General features: G+C 41.9%; 1 protein-coding gene across 1 annotated transcript in view; it reads right to left on the minus strand.

The window, feature by feature from the left end:
- Positions 1-25,223, minus strand: part of TAFA4 (TAFA chemokine like family member 4) — a 74,079-nt gene that overhangs the window by 24,735 nt on the left and 24,121 nt on the right. The window contains exons 2-3 of the mRNA XM_057422993.1: positions 24,653-24,788; positions 21,490-21,605 (exon numbers count right to left, since the gene is read on the minus strand). Coding sequence (XP_057278976.1) covers positions 21,490-21,605; positions 24,653-24,732 — 196 coding nt within the window. The 5' untranslated portion in view covers positions 24,733-24,788. The remainder of the gene's footprint in view (positions 1-21,489; positions 21,606-24,652; positions 24,789-25,223) is intronic.

Consider the following 25,223-nt stretch of genomic DNA (forward strand, 5'->3'; position numbering starts at 1 on the left):
AAACACAACCTCATTTTCAAGCAAAGCTGAGGTAAAATGATTCCAAAACCTCCAAGTATGATCAACATAATCTTCAATCATCTAAAGTCTCGGTACTGGGGAAATCACTGGGGCAGAAACAAAAAAGGAAGCTCATCCACACATAAAGAATATTTAAATATAATTAGTGATTCAAATGTTTTATCTGAGAACAAACCCAGGGGGTACTAGATTCTTTTTTTACCCCCAGTCCCTAATCAAAATAGCACATTTAAGTCTTAATTTTGTTGGCTTATTTTTCCTTTTCTGCAGGATTTTCATTACTGCTTTCCTTTAAAGCTCTCCCAAGACTCAGTTGCATGCCCAGAGAGCCTTTACAGGAAAAGAGCTTACTTGCCTGGCATCTCTTCCCAGCCACTCTTAGATCTAATTACAAGGTGAAGATTAAAAAGACAAATGAGTTTTATCATTACATCCTTTGCTTTTGGAGAAAAACCAAACAACCAAACAAACACAAAAGCCCACAGCCAAACCCCAAACAAAAAGCAGTGGAGCCTCCAACCTCAAGTAAAACTGAAATCAGCAGCTTGTAGTGGGAGGGGGGAGAAAGAAAAGGTGAAATTCAATTTACAGAAAAAAATCACTACAAAGCTCACATGCCTTGTGGCGCTCTTGCATGAGTACAAAGCTATGCAGGTACAGGTGACATAATCAGGTCACAGGGGGCAAGGCTTCTTAGAACTATTACATAAAGAAATCCATAACATTTGCCAAATTAGGCTTCCTCCAGGTTTCAAGGAGGTTCAAAACAGCAACTCCGTGAGCAACCTGGACGAAGTCCTTCCTGGCAACACATCACACTGCAGTTACATGATCTGGCTAACTAGTCAATTTCCATCATTATTCTGTTCTCGGCTTGCAATTATTTATGGGATCCTGCTAAATGCACTTTATAACTTTGCCACTGAACATGAAACAAGATTAAAGAGATGTAATAGGCAAGCTGCCATTGGTGTTTCCCTGTCATACTAGCATGAGGAATGGCATTGCTCATATAGTAAAAGTGAAGTAACAAGAGTTAGTCTTTGCAGATAGGTAAGATTTCCAGATGTGTCTAAAAGGTGTTTTCAGTGCTCCTGGGTCAATGACCTTTCCCATTCAGCATTTGTTGTTACTCACTCATAGGCTGCTATCTATTAATCAAAATCTAATGGAACAGTCAGTGACAATTAGAGGGACTGTAAAATTATGTATATCCTGCTCCATTAGGAACTTTCAGTCTTTCAGGCTTAAGAGTTGTTTGTAATGCAAGGTGTACACGTGGTTCCATTTCTGGAAAGCACTGCGAATTAAGCAATCTCATTAAACACAGAAGACTCAGCCATTTCTTGTTCTCTGCAACACTCCCAGTTCTATTCACTCTGAAGCACTCCATAATTAATTCAGAACATGCTGGACTATTGGATTGACAAGTATCACAATACACAAGAGCGAATGGAAATGGAACAGACAACTAAAGAGCAAGAAGAAACAACTTGCCCAGGACAAAAACCAAAGCATTGTTCTTGCCACCTGCAGCTAATCCCAGTACTTGGAACAAGAACACCAACATATGATCTACTTAACAGCAGCCTTTTTACGTAACTATTACAACTACATAAATCACCTCTTGATTATAGTATAATAAGTATCATTTTTTAATGATTGTACATGAAAAAATCTCGGTACACATCCATGCTATTTTCAAATTCCCCTTGAACTCCCAATTTTATATGGATTATTTCATACGTCCGCAAGCTAGAGATGTTCTGTCCTCTCTGTGGATCTTCCATCATCTGCCACCTGGGACATACAGAGGTGTATTTGTATCTTTGGGATATTAGCTCCCAAAGGGTGAATCAGAGAGCTAGATTAATATAGCTAACCAGTTACCTCCTCTGAATGACAGAATTAACCCTAATTAAGAAATCTCTATTTCTAACAAATCTGCCTTCAAAGTGACTTTCCCTTTAGGCTTTTAAGCCAACCAGATAAATTCAACAGATGGGAGAGTCCCATAAGTCAAACAGCCTCAATTCCCACCGTGCAGCATCAGATGATGCGCTCAGCCAGTGCACATGGCTTGTGTTGGTAAATTTCAAACAGGTTTGTGTCACTATGTCTCCAAGCAAGTTGAGAAGGAGGTGAACAAGCTGCCAAAATCTTGTTTCATTCCAAGATCGAAGGCCACAATAGAGATCAAGCCTGCACCAGCTCCAAGATTGCATTTCTTCCCACATAATAATTTTCCTCACTTCATTATCTCCACATTCTTGCCTAGTACCATCACTAGGACCTGCGGCTGGTATTAAGTCTCTACTACATATCCAAAAGGAACTACTGTGGAATTGCTGATAACAATCCAGTCACCGGATGTCACTGCTACAGCACTTAATAGGCCCTGATGCTCTAAGTAAATAGTCTGTGTTTTGATCTCTAGTTTCCTGCTTATGACAAACAGCACCATCTTCAGCCTACCCACTTAATACCATATTCACGCCCTAGTAAATACAAGAATTTCCTCTTACTGTTAGGATCATCTCCAATGAAAGCAGGTGTGATATTTTAATTTCTTTGGGACTTTCTCATACTGCAGACAGCCTTAACTGTACAGATCTCTTTTTCCCATACTGTACCGACCCAACACACAGATAGCTGAAGAATGTAGCACTGACACTAAGGTGAACTGCCCACACTTTCATCCTAATGAAGTGAGCCTTGGAGGCAAGCAGCATCCCATTTAAATTCTTGCACACATACAAAGTATTGTAGGTCTGAGCACTCAGCATAAAATCAGGACATTTAGTTAAGTAGTATGTTGTGCTTCTAAAGGTATAATGCTGCACAAGCTGTTGTTATAAATTTTAAGTAACATAATTTACATTTTAAATAGACCCAAAAATTCAAACAATGCTTCAAGTAACATGAGGAATGTGTGATTGCTCAAGGTCAAATCTAATTGCAAAGCCTGCTAAAATGAGGATCATTTCTTAAGCAGTGTGGACACATTTCCCACTATCTGGAGGTAAATACCCGCCTGTTTTAATCTCTGTTGATATAACCTCATACAAATAGGAAGGGAAATGCTCACTCTCAGTTCTCTTTCCAGGCAAAGTTCTACCTGATATTCAGCAAGCTGAGCTGGTCATTGCTGCAGTCTGACCCACACCTCCTCCCTGGCTGACTCAGGCCCCTGGCCCTTTGACGATCTAGTACAACAATCTGCATTCTTGGATGCTGTGAGAGGAGGACACTGAACACCAAGCTGTGTCTTCCCTGGATACCCAGAGGCAAATAACAGAAGATCAAGTAGGGAGAGAGCCACATGAAAGCTGGGAGATTATATTCTAACCTGGACAGTCCCATTACTTTAGACAAAAAAGGGAACGTATGGATGTGTTCTGCTGCTGCCATCCAGTGGGGAGGTCGAGAAGATAGCACTGAAGTAAAGATCGATGACTAACGAGGGCTGAGTCCGAGTCGCTGTCAGATTGATGCTTAACGCTGCGCCTCTCTGTCAATGCCATCCAAGACAAAAGTTTCAGAGAAGGTAAAATAAAATAGGTGCTGAATAAGAAACTGTTGTAACAGTCTGCTACTCCTGCACAAGGACAATAGAGGCATTCTTCTCCCTGGCTCATTCCTGGTGCTGCCTGTGAAATCACTCTACAGACCTGATTCGCTTCGATCCTGTAGCTGTTTAGCTGTTTCAAGATGCTGGAGCTGACAGAGGAATGGTTGCACAGAGCTTTCTAACTTGCAGGGTCTCAGCTTATACCATCACAAATTTCAGGTTTTCAAACCTACAAATTTCATTGCAGTTAAACTGGAAGTTCAGCAACTACCTCTCATAAACATATTTGAAAAATCCTACTGACTGCTACTCTGCAGTGATAGGTATCTAACATCTTGTTATATCTGGCTTTAAAAGCCCCTATCTGCCTTGTTTCAGTATTTGGGACCTCTGAATATAGACATGTGGAGCAAAATGGGACTCTGATACTCTGCTATCTACTTAGCATGTCCTCATAGATAACAGAGGGCCTCAGAATTCGTAAATGATAGCATAACATTTTCATTATCAACATCATTACTTGTGGATGATGAAGCAGAGGCAATGACAACAATTTAAAGCCAACTCAAATTGTCAGGGTACAGGCTACAGGGCAATTTATGAAGAAGATAGATTTCTGATGCTAATAGGACTCTACAGCAAGACATTAATACACAAGAACTTCTCCAGCAAATCAAGGCGAATGGGGGGAAAGCAGCAGGAAGTGGACTGACATCAGACTCAGAGAGAGGAAAAGACAGAGCTTTCCTCAGTAGTCTGACTGCACAATCAGGACACTGCTTTCTGAAACCCTGAGGTGCTGCTGAGGCTGACTCTTGCTTATGTCCGTATTTTTCACACCTTTATAATATTTCCTGTAAAATTACTACAAGGAACATAAAATTATAATTTTATCAACAGCATCAAATTCCACTACACAGAGCTCTTCCAAACAGCTGTAGAGATACAGCAGTCAGCAACAAAGGGGATGAAGCTTTCTTTTTGGTGCATGCAGGTGAACTATGCCCAGAAACATCATTTACCAGTATTGACATCCAGCTAAACCATCAGCAGAACGGAAGAATCACAATTCACATTTCATCCGGTTTAAGTACTGAGGACTTGTGCACATCAGCCTAACTCTTTGATTATCTTGGTATTTGTATAGCAGTCAGAAAAACCGACATATGTTGTCTTCTCTGTCCAGGTAGCCTTCCTGAAAATCAGGGTACTCTACTCTCCAGGAAATCCTGGGTGCTAGAAACAGTATTCTGCTGGAATCACAGACAAAAGTTAGAGCTGCTCTCTGAGCATGTGCTATACATTGTAGAAATCTGGCTTGGTGTCTAGTGCAAAGAATCTGCAAGTATACCTGCCCTTCTTTTCTGCCATGTGTTCTGTTCAGCTCTCTCTGAGCAAGACACCAAGGCCCAGGACACTCTTGATGCTTAATTTCAGAAGGATTAATTTAAGATAACTATGTTTTGTCAGTAAACAATTGTCCTTTGTATCAATAAACCCCAAACCAAGCATATACCAAAACAAAAAAAGCCCATTTTCCTTTCAAAAATAATTAACTATAGCATCAAAGCCATACATAACTTGCACAGCCATACAAACATTGCATAGACAAGACCTGCATAGTACATAACATGAAGAATAATCTCAGCCTTAGCACACTTCTACCAGGTTACTGCTTCATCATGTTTTAAACTTTAACACTTATTTGGGTACAGAATTAACTGAAAATGCAATATTTAATCTCTGATTCTAGTCCAGAGGGTATGTAATCATTAGCTCAGGCCTATTTGTCTCCCTCTCATTTCATCATTGAATGTGATTTTTGAATTTCAATTAGCTTATCAAGTGCCCAACAACATCATGAGATCCCGTCTCCACTGAAAGTGATTTCTGCATTTCTTCTTCTTTGAAGACTGTCATGTCCTGTTCATCCTATCAATCAGCCTGACATTATCTTCCTTTCACAGAGCAGAGAGCTTAAGTCATCAGATTTATGCAAAAAGTAACAAGTAGCTCTCTTTGCCCCAGAGAACATTTCTCAACTGGATGTTGTTCTTTATTCACACTCTTATTGAAGCACAGTGTTTATCTTTGTGTATTTCATACTGTCTTTTTATATTCATCAATTCTTTCCTTAATGCTTTATTTCCAGTATAACATCACTGACCTTTAAAAAAAAAACAAACCCCAAACAACTACTTACTAATTTTTAAATAGATACAGGAATAAAAGTAGAGAGAAAATTGAAAGACAAGGGTATTTAAGAAATCTATGAAGTCAAAATGGAATTAGGATCTGAAATACAACCTCATATGCTATTGTAACTCTTCTGTTACAACACGGGCCTCTAAAAACACCACAGCACCCAGATAACTCCAGTGATCAGCATCTTCCTTTCATGCTTCTCACCCTGTCTGGTATACCCACCATAAATCGAAAGCACTTTCCTTTTATTTAATCCTGGAATCTCATTCTTCAACTAAGCAGTCACTCCAACTTCACAGGGAAATAGCGTCTCACTAAAAACACCTTATTGGTTTTGTGTGAGCCAGAATGTTACACATCTTGGTTCTGCCCTAGGACTTGATTGTACTATTAAGGTTTCCAACACTGTGGCTGGTCAAATGGTGGTGAGGAATGGTACTGCCTTTGTCCTTGGAGAAGCTCAGACACTGCAATCCCTGAAGAGCGATGCTATCAATCAGTCATTTCAACTGCACAGTGCCAGAGTGCTGTGGGCACCCCCTAAGATGGATCTTACTAGAGCCATCAAAACTGCTGGAGGACCGAAGTGAAAGAGGAGTCCTTGCGTTCTGGTTTTCTATGTACTGAATAGGGAGACAGTCTTGTCACCTGTCACAGACAGAAGGACGCCACTTCTCTCCTCATCCCCACAGGCAAGTGGCAAACCAGTTCTTAGTGAACATGCTAATGTAAGAGCAGTGGCAATTAGCAATATCCGCTGTCTCATTATAACCATCTGCTGAGGCTGCTACAAACCAGACATCTTTCCATGGCTTGTCCCTGATTGAATTTATCATCTCGCAACATGTAGTTTTTCCTCGGTCACGCAATGACCTTGTTAATACTGTTTACCATCTAAGAGACTGAAAGCCCATGCATACTCCATTAAAAAAATACAGTGAGCAAAACTCACTGTCTGTAAGAAGGAAGTATTTAGCACTCAATGCAACATGTTACTAATGATTAAAAAAATGAATTTCTTTACACGGCCTTTTGATCAAGTCATCTAACGGACTCTGGACTAGGAAATATTGTAAATAAGGAAGGAGCTTAACAATCACTTGTCAGCTTTGACAGGTGAATGCCCTCACTGTAGGTGGCCAGCACAGCACAATGATGGTATTTAAGCGCTGCTCTGCGTTGTTTGCGCAAATAGTAGCCCAGCCACCAAGTCACAGGCAAGACAATCTAAATGTGACCTTTGGCACTGCTCTGCAACCGAGTCCAATTTGTTCCCAAGATCTGGAAGCATTCAGCATGCACACATGTATGTTTCAGCCCCCCCATCTGTTAAATGAGAATAATCACACTTCATTTGTGAAGCACGTCATGTTCTGCTGACAAACACCTTGTATTGCTTTGCTTTCAGTGAGCCTGGCTGCCAGAGTAGAGTTGTTCCAGCTTATTGCTGCTTATTTAGACTCAAGCACTTGGGGCAAAGACTCTTCTCTTTTGTTGAGAGGCAACACAGAGAATGTTGGATCACCTTTATCTCTGCTAACCTGGTCATTCTGCAGCTGTAGTTCTTTTTAATGCCGTTTTGACACAGCTCTTGCTACAGAAAAATGGAAGTGATTTTGCAAAAAGCCCTGCTCACGCCTTGATTCGGATCCAGAATTCAGTTAATTCAAATCCTGTGACGCTGCAGAAGGGTCAAGAAAATGCTTTCCATAGTCACCGTTGGATTAGATATGTTCCCCCAGAAGAGGCTATACTTTCAGAGTAAACTCTCTTTTCTCTCTAGCTTGGCATAAACTACCATGTGATAGAGTCTGATAAAAGGATGTTTCTTTACATTAGCATAGCAGACTTATTTGTCAGTTGTAGGCTAATTATCCTGGCTCCTTCTTTGGGGACTGTGGCATCCCTTGCAGTAAATTGCATTTTGCTGAGGGAAAGAATTTTAGTCCATTTCTAAAGAATGTCAATACAAACTTGTGTGGTTTTTGTATTTCCAGTAAAAATAGTGCGTGGCAGGGGGGAGAAAAATAGGACACCTGCCATGGCATTTCCAAATTCAATGTTAAACTAGTGCTTTTTCCTATGTAGTTCAAACAAAAGAAAAGAAAAAGCATAGGACTGATAATAATATCCACTGTGTTGTTCCCTCCCCATTCCTGAAACCTTGGAAGTACAACAAAATCTGGAAATTAACCCAAACTAAGTAAATTATTAACTGCCATTGTGAGCAGCCACTTCCAAAACCAGGCAACTCCTTGGGACACACAGTCAAGCAAGTGACATTCTTAAAAGGCAAGATACATTTAAAAAACACTGAAAATACAAGTATCAGTTACATATTAATTCCTCAGTGACCCAACAGTGCCAACTCCAATCAGTTACACCTACAGAACAGTGGGGACCTCTTTCTACATTCTTGTTTTAGATGAGATATTTCTGTTGCTTTAATTTGGGGTGGTTTCTTTTTGTTTGATTTGTTTTTTTCCAGTTGGAGGAATACCAGCATCTGCTGGAAGGACTCAGTAGGCAGAAATCATCAGCATATCCACAATTTGGGCCAGACACTCATGTTTCTGGCATGATTTCTGCCAACTGACAATTTGCACTTTCAAATTATGCTCTGACTTGATTTTCATACTTTCAGTAAATTATGTTTTCTAAATCTAAGAAAACTTAGGAGTAGCAACAAACATCAGGGATGATATATAGTCAAAGATCTTCCTGTCTGATCGCCTCTGAAGAGGGCATCTCTGCAAAACAGTAAGACATAAGAGGACAGGCACCATTCCTTTGGGTGACAAGGTATTTATTTTGCCTCATTTTAAAGATAAAATTGGTGGAGAGGGGCACAAAATGTTTTCACAATTATTGCTTATTCATGAAATACAGTAATCTGGCTCCATAACTTCCAGTATTTCAATATACTTCTTATTCTATCACCAGACTACGCAAACATCACTGGGACTGTGGCAGGAGGGAACATGTCAGAAAGCCTTGATGATTTCATACTGTATGGTGTATAGGGTAGTATAAAACAGCTGTAAATAAATATTTATGGGGAAAACAGATACTTCTATGCTTTTTTTCAAGCAATTTTGTCTTTCACTGTGCTGTGTATTGGGTTAGGAAGAGCACTGAATCCAATCTGGTACCTTATAAAGGTCATAGCTATGAATGAGCAACTTGCATTCAGTTCCTCTCTCCCCTTTTGTATTGTTGCGGAAAGAAAGTTGTACTCTAACCAAGTAGGCTAATGCCACCTCAGAGCCCTTGAATACCCTCATCTTCATCTCCCATCCAGTGCCACTCCAGGGACAGCACAAAGGAAGAAGGTCAGCATGCCCTCTATCAACTTTTATTTCCTGCTATGTAAAAGGAAACCTCCCACAGAAAAAGGAGCTACAGAAGAAAGGATGTTCAGAGCACAGGAGATAAGATTTCTCAACCAAACTGAGAATCAGATGTGCAGGAAAGCCTACCTTGATACATTTCAATTTTCAGAATCATAGAATCATAGAATAGTTCGGGTTGGAAAGGACCTTAAGATCATCAAGTTCCAACCCCCCTTTCATGGGCAGAGACACCTCACACTAAACCGTATCACCCAAGGCCTCGTCCAACCTGGGCTTGAGCACTGCCAGGGATGGAGCATTCACAACCTCCCTGGGCAACCCATTCCAGTGCCTCACCACCCTAATCGGAAAGAATTTCCTCCTTATATCCAATCTAAACTTCCCGTTTGAGTTTTAACCTGCTACCCCTTGTCCTGTCACTACAGTCCCTAATGTTTTGCTTTACAATTGCCTACAATTTCATTTTGCTATCAGGCATCAACAGGCACCATGAAACTAAAATCAGCTACGTGCAAAACCATACAAAGACTGGCTAACACGATCATGATCTGTTACACGCAGATCCTGCCATTCCACCCCAGAAGTACAACATACCAAGCTAATTTTCAGAAATCTGTCTCTGTGCAAAAAAGACAGTAAAAGAAAACTGTTTATTCCAAAATATTCACTGCATCTTAAGATGCCAGTGGAAGAACTGACATCAGGAAGATGCAAGCAGTAAGTAAAGCTAAGAGAAATCCTGCCTCAAACTTCCCTGGTCATTATTTCTTAAAACAAAGAATAGCCACAGTCACATGCAAGGCATATGCATGATGCCCATCACAGAAACAGAGAGGAAATAAAGAAAGGGGACAAAATAAATAAAGGCAGGTCAAACACTAAACAATAGAACTGTTGACCCTAGAATTTTCTACTCATAACTTCTGTCATTTAGGGGGTATTGTTAAAGTCTGCCACCGTGGAAGATAATGAATGTCAGAGGTAGCCTCCGCTCCCTTGTTGATGGATAGCATCTCCAGGCTGATGAGGGGAGATTACCCTGCTGAACACTACAAGACATCTTTAATCTCTTGATTCAGAATCCATTGTCCTCTACCAGTTGTTGCTCTCCTGAAGGAATGCAAGACTGCTGCCAAACACTGATAAACAGACAGCTGCAGCAAAGGGCTATAGGCAGCTATCTGGAGGTGCTCTGCCAACAAAACACTTATATGTTAGTTAAAAAAAAAAATCCATCTCCCGGTTTTTCCATTATTAATTAAACATTTTCTGGTTTCTAAGAAGAAATGCTTGCTCAGACATGTCCTTGAAAGCAGGCACATCAACACTGTAAACTTTCAAGCTAATGTTGAGGGACAGCTCTCTGGCAGGGGAAAATACTGTGCTTGGCATGAGAGCAGAGCCGAGCACTTCTTCACACAGTCTGAGTGGATTAAGAGGTGGGGTGCATTTGCTTGCTACAGCCAAGTATGACAATTAATTTCCTGCTTTTAAATATAGGGTGAATATTTTGTACCCACCAACGGCCAAAACCATGCTCAAATGGAATGCAGCACAGAGGGTCAGCATGCCCAAACCTGCTTCTGAATGCCCCTTCATTTGACAGCACAGACAAAAGTAGACACAAAGTCTAAATCACTAAATCAGCAGAAACTGCTATCTGTTTCTGTGGACTTTTATTCAAGCCTGTGCCGTCACTCATTTGGGATGAAACTCTCCAGTGGCACAAGACCTTATAATTACATTGAAATTGGACTTTAAGTTTGGGACAGACTGTGCTCTTATTACAGTTAATGTAATTGTAAGGCTGTGGCAATACAGCCCATGCAGCAAACACAGACAAGTTGATCAATAGCAGAACAGGCCCTAAAGCACTTTCCATCCCTTAAAATGGCAGTGATTTGCAAAACACTGGCTGACGAATTCTGTAAAAATGACTGGCTTAAGCGTCCATAAAATCATAACTATGAAGTCTAACTTTTCTGCTGGGGACAAAAACCATATGACATATCCAGAGCAGGCTGGAAACTAAATCACAAAAGAATCACAAACTCCCACTTCAGTAAGGTCAGGACTTCATCTTAGGAAGGACTTTTAATCATTTCAGAGCAAGTAATTCAATACAATTCCTTCATATTTCAATTTGGTGCCTTCATTACTCAAGCATCTATCCTCCTAAGGACTCAAAGTGTTGACCTTCATGTAAACCCAGAGTAGAGCTCCTGAGTAGAACACATTCCAGTTTTTGTTATATCACTTCGCCCAGCTGAACTCTTAGGACAAGATGCTTTCCATCCTATTTGCAGATTATCACTTATCCGACCATTTCTTTCCTCCCACATTAGCAGAAGCCTGTATATAAAATATGTATAATAAAAAATTATTATATTGGAAATATAAGTTCTAAGTTGGGAGAAGCAGATTCAGACAAAGATTAAGGCAAAGCAAAGATTAAGACAAAGAGCAAAGAAAACTTTCTTGTCTAGAATTTTGGTCAATGGAATATAAAGATTATCATTTATTTGAGATCACAGCTGTGTAAAAAAATGATCCCGTCAATGTAAAATGAATAAAATAAAGACAGTGTTTTCACAAGCTTTCTCCAATGGCTTTAAAATAAGGTCACTTTGATACTGCGGAAAAGAACTTGGCTTCAGTCTCCTAGTATACCGATTGATATACAGGACTTGGCCATTTGTGTGGTAAATGAAACTCCATCTTCTTTTTGCTACAGAACATGGTCCATTCCCCCCCCCCCCTTTTGAAATATAATGAAATATGACATGCAAAACCTGCACATTCACTGATTTGTCTGTAATTCCACATACACCCCTCAGCTCCCTGGAATATGAAAATCTTTTCATAGACAATCACATTCCATTCATGGAAAATGATACCAGAAGCTACATTTTACCCTATAAAAGACTAGATTGTCACTGAATTGGCTCTTTACTGGTAACACAGCTATGCATCCAAATTGAAATCATTGTCAAAATCTGTCATATGTCCTAAAAGTTCCCATTGTTATTTAAGCAGGTGGGCAGATATCAGGAAAATAAGAAGTATTTCTGCCTCTTCTTTTCCTTCTCTAAAATAAATACACCAACAAACCACACAGTGAACTTCACTCCTTTTTGTCTTAAAGGGAACCTATTCCTCAGTTGAATTGCTTTGCCTACCTTATTGCTCGAAGAGATTACAGCCAGGGCTGTATGTGGTAGCTACCCTATATTTAGAAAGTGGATAATAAAGCGCATAAATAGCACACTGAATAAAACATTAAGACATAAAAGGAGTTAAACAGAACAGAGGGCTAAGGTTTATTGTGCAATAACCACGTCTGACCCATTGAAATACAAAGTACTCATAATTCTAATTAGCAAAATGTACAGTTACTGTAAATCAGGGGAAAGTAAGAGGGGTGCCCATCTGTGACTGTGCACTGGAACCCCTTTTGCAGCCTTGCAGAGCCCTCTGGTGGAACTGGGAACCAAGCCCGTGGCTAGCCAATAGCACTGAAAGAATGATGCCCCAACCCCAAAATAAGGGGAGAACAAGAAGCCTGGGTTTCCCCTTTTTCCTTGAAAGCAGCAATATTTCTAAGAGAAAGCTGCATTTTTCACACACAGCCTTCAGTTAAGCAGGTGACGTCCTAGAGCCTGTGTAAAGAAAGAATTTTTCCTGACTCCAACAGGGCCATGATCCTGCCCACAAATTCCTAGAAGCTGTGAAAACCTGCAATAGATGCAGAACTATCCAGTCTATCAGACCATCTGAAACCAAACACATGATCAAAAGGTACTGATAGCTCTGAATTCCAGCTGACAGCAACATTTCACATTCAGAGTTGAAAAAGTGCTGGGGGGGGGGGGGGGCAGGTCCTGCAAATCAAACCAGTGTCTAATACACACCTCAGCACCTGATTTGCTTTTCTGTGCATAAAGGAACAGGCTTCTGTCTGGGATGTTCTCAGCATCATTTATGCCCGCCTGCCACTCAGCCCCCAGGTCCAGTCCAACAGCATCACTGAATGCCTTTATTGTGATGTTCATTTCTTCATCTGATGCCTATTTGACTGATCACACACCCCACACTGATGACACATCCAGGTTTTACCTATCATAGGCTGCTAATCCTTCCTCACTGCCTAATAAAGGGCAATGAAATATAGAAACATAGAATCATAGAATGGTTAAGGTTGGAAAGGACCTTTAGATCATCAAGTTCCAACCCCCCTGCCATGGGCAGAGACCCCTCACACTAAACCATGTCACCCAAGGCTCTGTCCAACCTGGCCTTGAACACTGCCAGGGATGGAGCATTCACAACTTCCCTGGGGAACCCATTCCAGTGCCTCACCACCCTTACAGGAAAGAATTTCCTCTTTATATCCAATCTAAACTTCCCTTGTTTAAGTTTTAACCCGTTACCCCTTGTCCTATCACTACAATCCCTAATGAAGAGTCCCTCCCAGCATCCCTATAGGCCCCCTTCAGATACTGGAAGGCTGCTATGAGGTCTCCACGCAGCCTTCTCTTCTCCAGGCTGAACAGCTCCAACTTTCTCAGCCTGTCTTCATACAGGAGGTGCTCCAGTCCCCAGATCATCCTCGTGGCCCTTCTCTGGACTTGTTCCAACAGTTTCATGTCCTTTTTATGTTGAGGACACCAGAACTGCACACAATTCTCCAGGTGAGGTCCCACAAGAGCAGAGTAGAGGGTCAGGATCACCTCCTTCGACCTGCTGGTCACGCTCCTTCTGATGCAGCCCAGGATACAGTTGGCTTTCTGGGCTGCAAGCGCACACTGAAGCCGGCTCATGTTCATTTTCTCATCAACCAACACCCCCAAGTCCTTCTCCTCAGGGCTGCTCTGAATCCCTTCTCTGCCCAACCTGTAGCTGTGCCTGGGATTGCTCTGACCCAGGTGTAGGACCTTGCACTTGTCATGGTTAAACTTCATGAGGTTGGCATCAGCCCACCTCACAAGCGTGTCAAGGTCCCTCTGGATGGCATTCCTTCCCTCCAGGGTATCAACCGAACCACACAGCTTGGTGTCATCAGAAAACTTGCTGAGGGTGCACTCAGTTCCACTGTCCATGTCAGTGACAAAGATGTTGAACAAGACCGGTCCCAACACTGATCCCTGAGGGACACCACTCGTTACTGGTCTCCAGCCGGACATTGAGCCATTGACCACAACAGTTTGTGTGCGGCCATCCAGCCAGTTCTTTATCCACCGAGTGGTCCATCCATCAAATTGATGTCTCTCCAGTTTAGAGACAAGGATGTCGTGTGGGACAGTGTCGAACGCTTTGCACAAGTAGATGACATCAACTGCTCTACCCCGTCCATTAGTTCTGCAGCCCTATCACAGAAGGCCACCAAATTGGTCAGGCAGGATTTCCCCTTAGTGAAGCCATGCTGGCTGTCACCAAGCACCTTGTTGATTTTCATGTGCCTTAGCATGCCTTCCAGGAGAATCTGCTCCAAGATTTTGCCAGGCACAGAGGTGACACTGACTGCTCTGTAGTTCCCTGGGTCATCCATTTTCCCCTTCTTGAAAATGGGGGTTATATTTCCCTCTTTCCAGTCATCAGGAACTTCACCTGTCTGCCATGATTTCTCAAATATGATGGCCAGTGGCTTTGCAACTTCATTTGCCAGCTCCTTCAGGACCTGCGGATGGATTTCATCAGGAACCACGGACTTGTGCACGTTCAGATTTTTAAGATGGTCTCAAACCAGATCCTCTCCTACAGTGGGCCCAAGGTCTTCATTCTCACAGTCCCTGCGTCTGTCTTCCAAGACTTGGGTGGTTTGGTCAGAGCCTTTGGCAGTGAAGACCGAAGCAAAGAAGTCATTCAGAACCTCAGCCTTCTCCAAATCCTGTGTAGCCACTTCTCCCAAGAGCTTCCTGAGGGGGCCTACGTTCTCCCTTGTCTGTTTTTTATTTGCTATGTACCTGTAGAATCCCTTCCTGTTATCCTTAACATCCCTAGCCAAGTTTAATTCTAACTGGACCTTAGCTTTCCTAACCTGGTCCCTAGATTCCTGGACAATATCCCTGTACTCTTCCCATGCCACCTGTCCTTGCTTCCACCTTTTATAAGCCTCTTTTTTCATTTGAATTTTCCTCAGGAGCTCCTTATCCATCCAAGGAGGTCTCCTGGCCCTCCTGCTGCACTTCCTTCTGGTTGGGACGCAACACTCCTGAGCTTGCAGCAGGTGATCCTTGAATATCAACCAACAGTCTTGGGCCCCCCTGCCCTCTAGGGCTGTATCCCATGGAACCTTACTAAGCAGGTTCCTGAAGAGACCAAAGCCTGCTCTTTTGAAGTCCAGGGCAGTGAGCTTGCTGCACGCTCTTCTCACTGTCCTGAGGACCTCAAATTCGACCATCTCATGATCGCTGCATCCAAGGCTGCCCTGAAGCGTCACATTTCCAACGAGCCCTTCCCTGTTGGTGAGCACAAGGTCAAGCATGGCACCTCTCCTTGTCGGCTCCTCTATTACTTGCAGAAGGAAGTTGTCTTCTACACAATCGAGGAACCTCCTGGATTGCTTGTGCCGGGCCGTACCGTCACTCCAACAGATGTCAGGGTGGTTGAAGTCACCCATGAGAACTAGGGCCTGCCAGCATGAGGCTTTTCCTATCTGTCTATGGAGTGCTTCACCTGCAGGTTCTCCTTGATCAGGCGGTCTGTAACAGATCCCCACAGTAATGTCTCCCATCACTGTTCTCCCTTTAACCCTGACCCACAAACTCTCTGTGGACTGCTCACCTGTCCCCAGACAGAGTTCCATACTCTCCAGCCTATCCCTAACATAAAGGGCAACTCCCCCTCCCCGCCTGCCAGGCCTGTCTTTTCTAAAAAGCCTGTAAGCTTCCATTCCGACACTCCAGTCATAGGAGCCATCCCACCATGTTTCTGTGATGCCTATTATATCATACCCCCGTAGATGTGCACACATCTCCAATTCCTCTTGTTTGTTCCCCATGCTACGGGCATTTGTATAGAGGTATCTGAGCCGAGCTCCAAATGAAGCTGGCTCATTGGCTGGAGCAGCTGGGATATCTCTACAGTGCTACGAACATTTATTATAGGTTCTGGCAACTGACTGGGTGTGTTAGGACAGAATGATGTCCCCCTCCCCAACACATCTAGTTTAAAGCCTCCTTGACCAGTCTGGCAAGCCTCCTGCCAAAACTGCTCTTTCCCTTAGACCAGCTCCACCAGCCCCCAGTAGACCTGGCCTACAAACTTGGGTCCCGTGTTCAAGACGCCCAAACCCCTGACTATGACACCATCCTTTTAACCATTTATTAACCTGGCTAATCCTCCTAGCTTTTTTTAGGTCCTCCCCTGTATCCTGGAGAATTGACGAAAACACTATCTGAGAAATATGTACTTTCCCAGTGTGGTATGAAGGTTTAGGGGGTGATTCTTCCACTCCTCAAAGTACTGACTTCTCTGTGCCATTTGGGACACAGAAAAGAATTATTAACCACCTCATTCAACACATAGCCTCTGTACTGCCTTCAGCAGGTCTGGTGTGGATCTATCAAGGATAGATCTTGGCCTCAGGTCCACGTACATACAATACTTGCTGCTACCAAATGACAAGAGGTCTATTTCTTATAACAAGTGACTTTGCCCATCCCTCTGATAGGTTAGATTAGCACCTCTTCCATTAGCAACCAAAGAAGGACAAAAAAAAAAAGAGACAGACATGTTCTGAAAAAGATTGCTTTCTGTGAGCCATAGCCAGGGCAGAAAGGGAACAGAAGCCAGGAGAGGCTTTGTCTTCTGCATCAAGTGCACTGCTGCATTATTCGCTGAGATTGCTCTCACACAAGCCAAGCCTTTCAATACGTGCCTCTCCCTGTTCAAGCATCCATCAGAAGAAAACGAAGGAGAACATTCATGGAATCCCAGAAAATTATCTCAGGTCTCACTTCAGGCCCTGCTCAGCAGAATCTACAAAAGAAGCTTGCCTTTCACAGGTGGTGGAAATCACTGGTCCTCTGAAAACCAGTTAGGGCAGCATTCTGATTGCTGGAGATCACATCTAAAATGCCAGGCAGCAAATTGCACTTTCAGCTGGATTTCACTACGCAAAGACACAGAGTTTACAGCAGCTCAGGCTGGTGACAATTTCCTCCCAAACACACTTCCCAGTCTCTAGTCATGCATATTTGTTTGCCACTGCCATTTTTAACAAGACTTGTGCCATTTAACCCCCAACAACTCTGTAAATAAAACAGTCTTGCAGCGAAACAAGGAATAAATTCCATGAAAAGAAGTTGCTACTTACTCCTCTGATTGGCCAGAAAAGCAAGCTGTCCCAGTGCACTCAAACACAGACAGCGATTTCTCCCTATGATCTGCACTGTCCTGCAGGTGCAGCAATAAAGCAAATTGCTACCAGCTACATTATCACCAATGTCTTCACTTGAAATCGCAAAGAAAAAATATAACTTGAACTGAGTAAAACAATTCAGAGACAACTTTGGCCCTGCTTAAAACTGCAGATGGATGCTCGTTAAAGACATGGATTCCAGGCATATTAGTAATAATGAGCTTTCAAAAAATCTAGAACCTTCAGCAAGTAGAAGGAGGCTGGCAGCATTTCAGGTGAGCATCATCACATAAAACAGCAGTCTCAGAAAAGCCAAGCTGCACAGTTAATTCATGATAGAAACTGCTCAGCTGGCTATGCCAATTAATGGTCTGCAAGTCCAGTCCTGCTGTAAGGTGACCTGAGGAAGTGCCTTTTCAATGCTTCATCATGTGTGGATCCTGACTTATAGCAGTGAGGTGGAAACAAATCTCCTCTGTTACTAAATGTATGTTGCTTCATTCAGCACAGCATGGAATTGATAGTTATATTGGTATCAGTTAGGTACTCTGGGAGCCTGAAATACTGCCCAATTTTAAATAGCCATAGTAAGGCTGGTGCTTATGCTTCTCTCAGTTACTGTCAGTGCAAAAGACAAACTCTTTACAAGGGTAATTCAGAGCCACAAAGTCAGATGAATATTCTGACGTGTCTTCTCTACATAGACATACAGGAAGCCTGCTGAAATAATCTGCATGAGCAGCATCTTCAGTGAGCTAATGGTAATGAGAAGGAACATTTCTCTTCTACCTTTTGCCTAGTTAACTTTGCCAGTCAAAGCAATTACAGTGTTCGAATGAAAAACAGTCTGTGGCCTCCAAGCTGGGCTCAAGATCCAAACTGCTTCAAAGCAATAGCTGGATCGGCTTGCTAGATTGAACAGTCTCTTCACTAACAGTTATTAGATGGTGGAGAATATTTTGCAGAACAAAAGAAGGAGCCAGCTCTGTCTTACACTATTACAGTGGAGAGGCCCTTTTTTGTCAAAGTGATTGCTCAGTGGCATTCTCTCCCACTTTTCAGAAACAGAATGGTTATTGGGTCCTTAAAGATCTAGTCTCTGTTCCTGCCCGAATATTGCAGAGACAGCTGTCGAATGTCATTCTTTCAGGCACCATGTAACATGACCAAAGTCAATAACTGTCTTTTCCCAGATTAGGGTCCTTAAAAATGGCAGCATTTTGAAAAGAAAGAAGTCAATCTGCACTTCTTAAATTCTATTGCCTGCTCTTAGTTAATAAACTTCTTTAGCCTTGATGAGTAAGCACTTTTTCAAAAGCCACTAGTGATGGCAAGTACATAGCTTGAAACACACTCATTTTCGGGAGCAGACACAATATGTTCTTAAAACCCAGACCCTCCTGAAGGATCCCGGTCTCATAAACAGCTCATATTTCCCACCTCAGTACACTCCTGTCAGGTTACAGCTACTTGACCTAAGGGACACCAGACAAAGGCTTTGCTAAACCCAAAGCTTGAATTCATCCCCCTGATGTGCTTCAGGACCTTTTACTTTGAAAAATATTCATGTTGTTTATTGAATGGAAGAATGTTATCTCAATTGCCATCCAAGAACATGCTAATTTGTATTAAACAAAGGAGGCTAATTATTTGCCTTCCACAAAACTGGCTGAACTACAGCAGCTAAATTATTTGCTTTCCTGGTGAACAAGACACTGTCTTGCTCACATATCAGATTCCATCTGATCGTACATTAGGCGGTCAATCTGGGTGGTATATCAAACAGCAAAGATAAAATGAGGCTGGGAAACACAAGCCCCTTGAGGAGAGCCCCCAAAGCCTTCTGAATGATCTACGATGCCATAGGACAGACACGGGGAGCTGGAGGATCAAAAAATGGGGTGACTCTTTCATTCCTACATGAAATAATAAAGTGGGATGGGATTGCTTCCATGTATGCATAAGAAAAGCTCGTGTTTGGGGAAGAATATGATACTGAAGTCTAAAAAGATGCATGAATGTCCCAGCTTCAAGAGTATCTATTTGAAAAAGAGTTCCATAATCTATGACCAAACTATTAATGAAAAGCGGAATCTTTCTTTAGCCTACCAGAGAAAACACAGTACTTAAATCTGCTTAACAGTCAAGCAGCTTGCGTCCTACAGTCAAACCTGAGTACTTCTTTAATATGGGGGAAAGAATTCTTAGTGTCAATTAAAACTATGCAACCAAGCATTCCAAAATGTTATGTTAAAACGACTGCCATGATTTACATAACACACAAAGATTGTTCATCCTACAAGCCTACAACACAGCATCACTACTGCCTCGTTACGGGTATTTTCCTTCCGTACACATGCTAAGTACATTTTTAAAAGACAAAAATAACATTTCTTTCTACAAGACTCTTCCCTGAAAGACAAAAGCTGCAGAAGCTGTTCTGCAGGTTTTGCTGTGTAGTCAGCTCTGAAATGACCTACTGCGCAGCAGCTGTTTACAGGAAAGGTCAAGAGGGCCTAATTAACTTGTCATTGTGCATAGGCCCCCTTCCTCATTGAAGTGGTTCAACTAGTTTCCATAACAGCTACCTGCAAAGCAATAACATGGATCATCTTCTAACACTGTATTCTCTGAAGTTACTTTGTGGGCTTTTAAAGCAATGCCAGCTACTCTCCATAACCTGTGACCGTGTCTTATGGCAAACACATGAGTGCTGCACAGCACCAGGGAACACAGAGCTGGTGACAGATAAGGCAAGGAGCTGGTTTGTGTAGCTCTTAGGAACACACACTGCTGATGGGCATGTAGACAGACACAGCAGCTATATGCAGGTCACAGTCAATCCTCCTTGCCAGGATGTTAGAGATTTTGGTGCCCAAATAAGGAGACTTCAGCTCCTGCCTCTGATGATCACAGGAAGAAGCCAGGAAAGTGATCAATAGGTTGTCTCATCTGGAGGATGGAGCCTCTAACAAATGCATCCCCACTTCCTAGTGCTGAGCTGAAGTGGATGCTAACATTAAACCCGGACACACGGGAGTCTGGCTCAGAGCTAAGAACACTGCATGAAGATCTAAGGCATTATAGAATGATTTGGGTCAGAAGGGACCTTGAAAGATTATCTAGCCCAGACCCCCTGCCATGAGCAGGGGCACCTTTCACTAGATCAGGTTGTGCCAAGCCCCTTGAATGCTGCCAGGGATGGGGCAGCCACAGCTTCTTTGGGCAACCTGTGTCAGGGCCTCATCACCCTCACAGAAAATAACTTCTTATATCTCATCTAAATCTACCCTCTTTCATCTTAAAGCCATTCCCCCTAGCACAGAGATGTTATATCAAAGATCCAGTCTGGTACTTCATGAAGCCAATCCAACTTGTTCTGAGCCATTTCTGTCTTTTCTGAGAAGGTACTACATTGTGCCTGACAGATATACCCTACTAGAAGAGGGTATCCTCTTAAATGCAATTATCTTTCTGTTTGCCTCACTAGGCAAGCTGGGAAAAGAAGGAGCATACCACAAGCTGAACTAAACCACACTTCAGTATCTGTGTTTAAATTTAAGTGAATGAACTGGCTAACATAAGTCTGAGGACTTTGATCTATTGCCTACCAGAGCCAATGATACTGTTATAAAGTCTCTTGATAATAAGCAGATTAGAAGAGAGAAGACAAAGATGCATTTCAGAATATCTTTGGATAATAATAAAGCAAAACAAATCCCAAATTCCTAGCAGACATGAAGTCACTCCAAAGACTGTCTGGTGAGATTCAGTACATAAAATTACTTGAGAAAACCCATGAAAAATTACAATAACTCATATTTTTCTTGCTGTTGATATATTTTTAACCCATTGCACTGATTATAACATGCTGTCAACAGCCTCATCAATTATCCATTGCTAAAAAGTGGGCTCTAACATTCTGCAAGTAGTATTAATTGGTCTCAGTAGCACATAATGAGTTTAAAATCTCCTACCTGTGTGCCCCCGTGGATGGTGGCTAGAGGCGGACAACAATTTACAGCAGACCATTAACACATAGACCAGAAAGAGCCAGTCAGATAGAAGCATTGATTTGGCACAGAATCTCATCCTGGAGGCAGAAAAGGAAGCAGTTGAGTGAAAGAACATTGTGGAGTAGGGAATAGCATAAAAATGATGTGGGGAAGGAAAAGCTGAAGATGTTGAAGGAAAAATAAAGTGGCTTATTACAAGTCAACACTGACCAAATCATGTTAATGGTTTAGTTGGGTTCAAGTCTTTGTTAAGCATGTTTCATAATTAGAAGCAATGCAATGGCCGTCACACATCATATTACCCACAAACACATATTTATAACAACACATTATGAGTGCAATGCATTTCTGTGAATCTGAGATAAGGGGGTTGGGGTTTTTTAGGATTAAGAACCATCCGCACTCCAATCTAATTATACATATTTATAAGTTGTGCTACTATTTTTAAACTCCACCTCCCTCAAAATCATAGAAACATCACAGAAAAATGTCGTTTTTACTTAATATTTCTCAGGATATATTTGCTAATGCTACCAACTCCCATACAGCCATGCCCATGAATTGGCTAGATCTCCCAAGCACACAACTTCTGCTAATTTTCCTGGAGATTCATAAGTTTGCTGAGGGTTAAACCCTCATGAAACCAGCACCTCAGTCAAACATGCGAGGACTTAAGGTGTTAGAAACCATCTCAGAAAACATTTGCTCTAAAGGAGGTGGATGTTGTTGGTCTGATTCATGTTAGTGTTAGAACTAAAATCACAAATCCTCAGTCATTTTGCTGCAGATATCTACAATTAAATCCCTCAATTGTTTATGTTACACCATTCATCATATAGAAAGGTAATCTAATCATTTCTTAAACTCAGTTATGATGATTTATTACTTGTGTGATACATAAGTAGGCATTATGCAGTTGAACCCCGAGATAGAACATTCCACAGTTTCAGCAACTGCTGTAAGCAGGAAGACATCAAATTAATTATAGGCAATTTATAGATTTGCATAAATTGAACTAAATATTGCTTCCATAGCAGTGACGTTAGTGGGCTGTTAATCAACACACTGGGATTTGGGTAAGCCTATCATAAGTGTGCTTATCTGCACCAAAAAGTCCTTTGGGATCTTCTTTCCCCTGCAGATTCAGGTTCTGAATTTTCCATGTGTTTCCTCAATAATATATTTATCTGTATATCTTTAAAATACTTGAGACTATTCAACTAATCCAGTAGTCAAGCGTGGGATAGACAAGAACCGAACCCCATGCCTTAGACAGCTCTACTGCCAAAGACAAGGAAGCACCTGGGTCCTGTTTTGAGTCTAATAACTGTCTACAAATAAAACCAAAACAGATATCATGTTTTCTCATTTGAAAGTGCTTGCATAATTTTCTGTTTCACGCATCATAAAACAATTTTGTTCTTTCATTGTGCCTGAACAGGAATGCTGATAGAGCCCAAACAATTCACAAATAAACTTATTAATATCAAAAGCTGAGACCAAAAGCCTGTTGAACACAAATATACTTTAGCAACAAACATTATTTTACACCTGGGAAAAAAATACACTGGTGAAAAACCCAGCACCTTCAGCTGCCCTTATAGGCTTTACTCCAGCCTATGAAATCTTTTAAGAAGCTATACAAATATTGCTAAACAAATACTGCTAAAAAAGTAAACAGCTTTAAGAAAAAGTAATATTGCATGTAAAGAAGACACTTTTAAGGAAAGACTTGGAAAAAGGTACCTCTTCTTGCTTTAAGGTGTTCTGTTTCAAGCCCAGTACGTTGCCACCCTGAATGCAAACGAGCCAGCACAGGAAGAAACATGCTGATGCTCTTTTGCAGCAGTACATAGGAATCTTCTGCAAGCATGAATCAAGCCCAGAAGATAAAGACATCACTGGTCCTTGCCTACTCTACAAGTATTGTCCCATGAAGCACTCCAGGGCTAATTCAGAGCAGCTACACTTCAGCTAATAAGCATGGACCCTAATTCACCTCTTGCACCCAGCTGAACCACATAATGCTACTGCAGCTAATGGGATTGAGTCACTGTGAAACCAGCATAAATGTTGTTATTGCTGTTGATTCAATACTAGTCTAAGGACAATTCCCAGTAAGCTCTGAAATCAACCAGATTTTAGCCCCCCAGATCTTCTCCAGGTTACTGAACCTTAATTTCTGGAGGAAAGAGCTGAATTTAACCTTATTTTACTTGCTTTCTCCCTGAGAAACGCACAGCTGCACCAGTTACCACTAAATAGGAAGTCGCCCTCTGCTCATCTTGCAATACCATCCCTCAGTTGCTCTAAAAGCAAACACAGGAATCTGATCCAAACATCAGTGGACAGCTCAGCTCTCATGTCACTCTATAGTATCATAATGGAGACAGGGAGCTTCCCCCAGGTTTCCCAAGATGTGACTGAAAGCAGGATTTAACCCTTGGAATAAATACCAAAAATCAGACATTCTGAACATGCTATTTCTGATGTGAGTTGATGGGAGGGACAGGTATTTAGTCCCAAACCACACAGCACATGCCCAACAGCTGCTAGTTCAACATGCAAGTGAACCTAGGTGTTCCCACCATTCCCAGTGCAGGAGCAGAGCTGGTCTCTGTGGAAATGCCTGTCTGCTGACCTGATTTCAAAAGCTTTCTCAGATTATGAGTTTGATTATTTTGAAGCCATAGACCTGATGTTAGACAGGGAATGTGAAGCCAGGTTTCATCATGTTAACAGGGTAACCTTATCCCTCTGTAAGTATATTCAAGTCCAGGAATAAGTGTATCACTACAAAGCATCAACTTAGTTATATCCAAACTGAAAGGCTGCTAAAAGCCTCCAGTATCATTAAAATGCTACATTTGCCTGCCTTGCAGGTAGACAAGGAACAAGTGTTCAGCCCACTCATGTAAAGAAATACAAGAGGATCTTAAAAAAGGCAGGGGAAAGATGAAATCTGGCAGGGAGATGCAGCAAGGGGTACTGAGCCCTTCAGCGTCAGTGGGCTGCCGCTTCCAGAAATGTCAAGCCTTCATTCTCTGTTGGATTCAAGTGGATATTGTTGCTAACCAGAACAGCAAATCTTCAGTGTCATTTGAAAGATAAAAAGTGCTCTTACCTTGGGGACTTTGCAAGAATTTTGTTCCAGTCAAACACAATTACTTCAGTGTGTTTTTCATAATTATTCCAGATTCCCATTTGCAGCAGCAAATAAACTTTTCTGCATTTCAGAATTTTCCCTTCACTTCGGGGACCTAGAAAGAAAGCCATATTACAGTGCAATTAACGTCTGCAATAGCGCTGTGAAATAGATCTTTGTTACCAAAATCATTGTTTCACAGTGCCATCTACAGTGCAATCCAAGGCAGCAGTCATACTGCTCTTTTCACTTGTTTCCAAGAACACAGAGAAACCGTAATAAGGCAGCTCTGAAATATAACTACATTAACTACAGGCAGACTTCTCTATACTAGAAATTACAAGCATCGTGCACACAGTTTACTGTGTCCTTATACCCGTGTGCCCTCTTGCCACCCAGCTGCTGTGAGAGCTGCAACATCTAAAACACCACCATAGTGCAAACAGGTTTCCAAGTGAAACCTCCAACAGTTTGAACCAGAGATTATTAAAGATGGGGGGAAATCTTTCCCTGTCTTCATAAAGATTTGTCCAAGGCCCTTGGAGTCTGG

The sequence above is a fragment of the Pezoporus wallicus genome, unplaced genomic scaffold (genome assembly GCF_028554395.1).
Source record: "Pezoporus wallicus isolate ANWC-B61680 ecotype Strahan unplaced genomic scaffold, APGP_CSIRO_Pwel_v1 contig_7073, whole genome shotgun sequence".
NCBI classification, from domain to species: Eukaryota; Metazoa; Chordata; class Aves; order Psittaciformes; family Psittacidae; genus Pezoporus; species Pezoporus wallicus.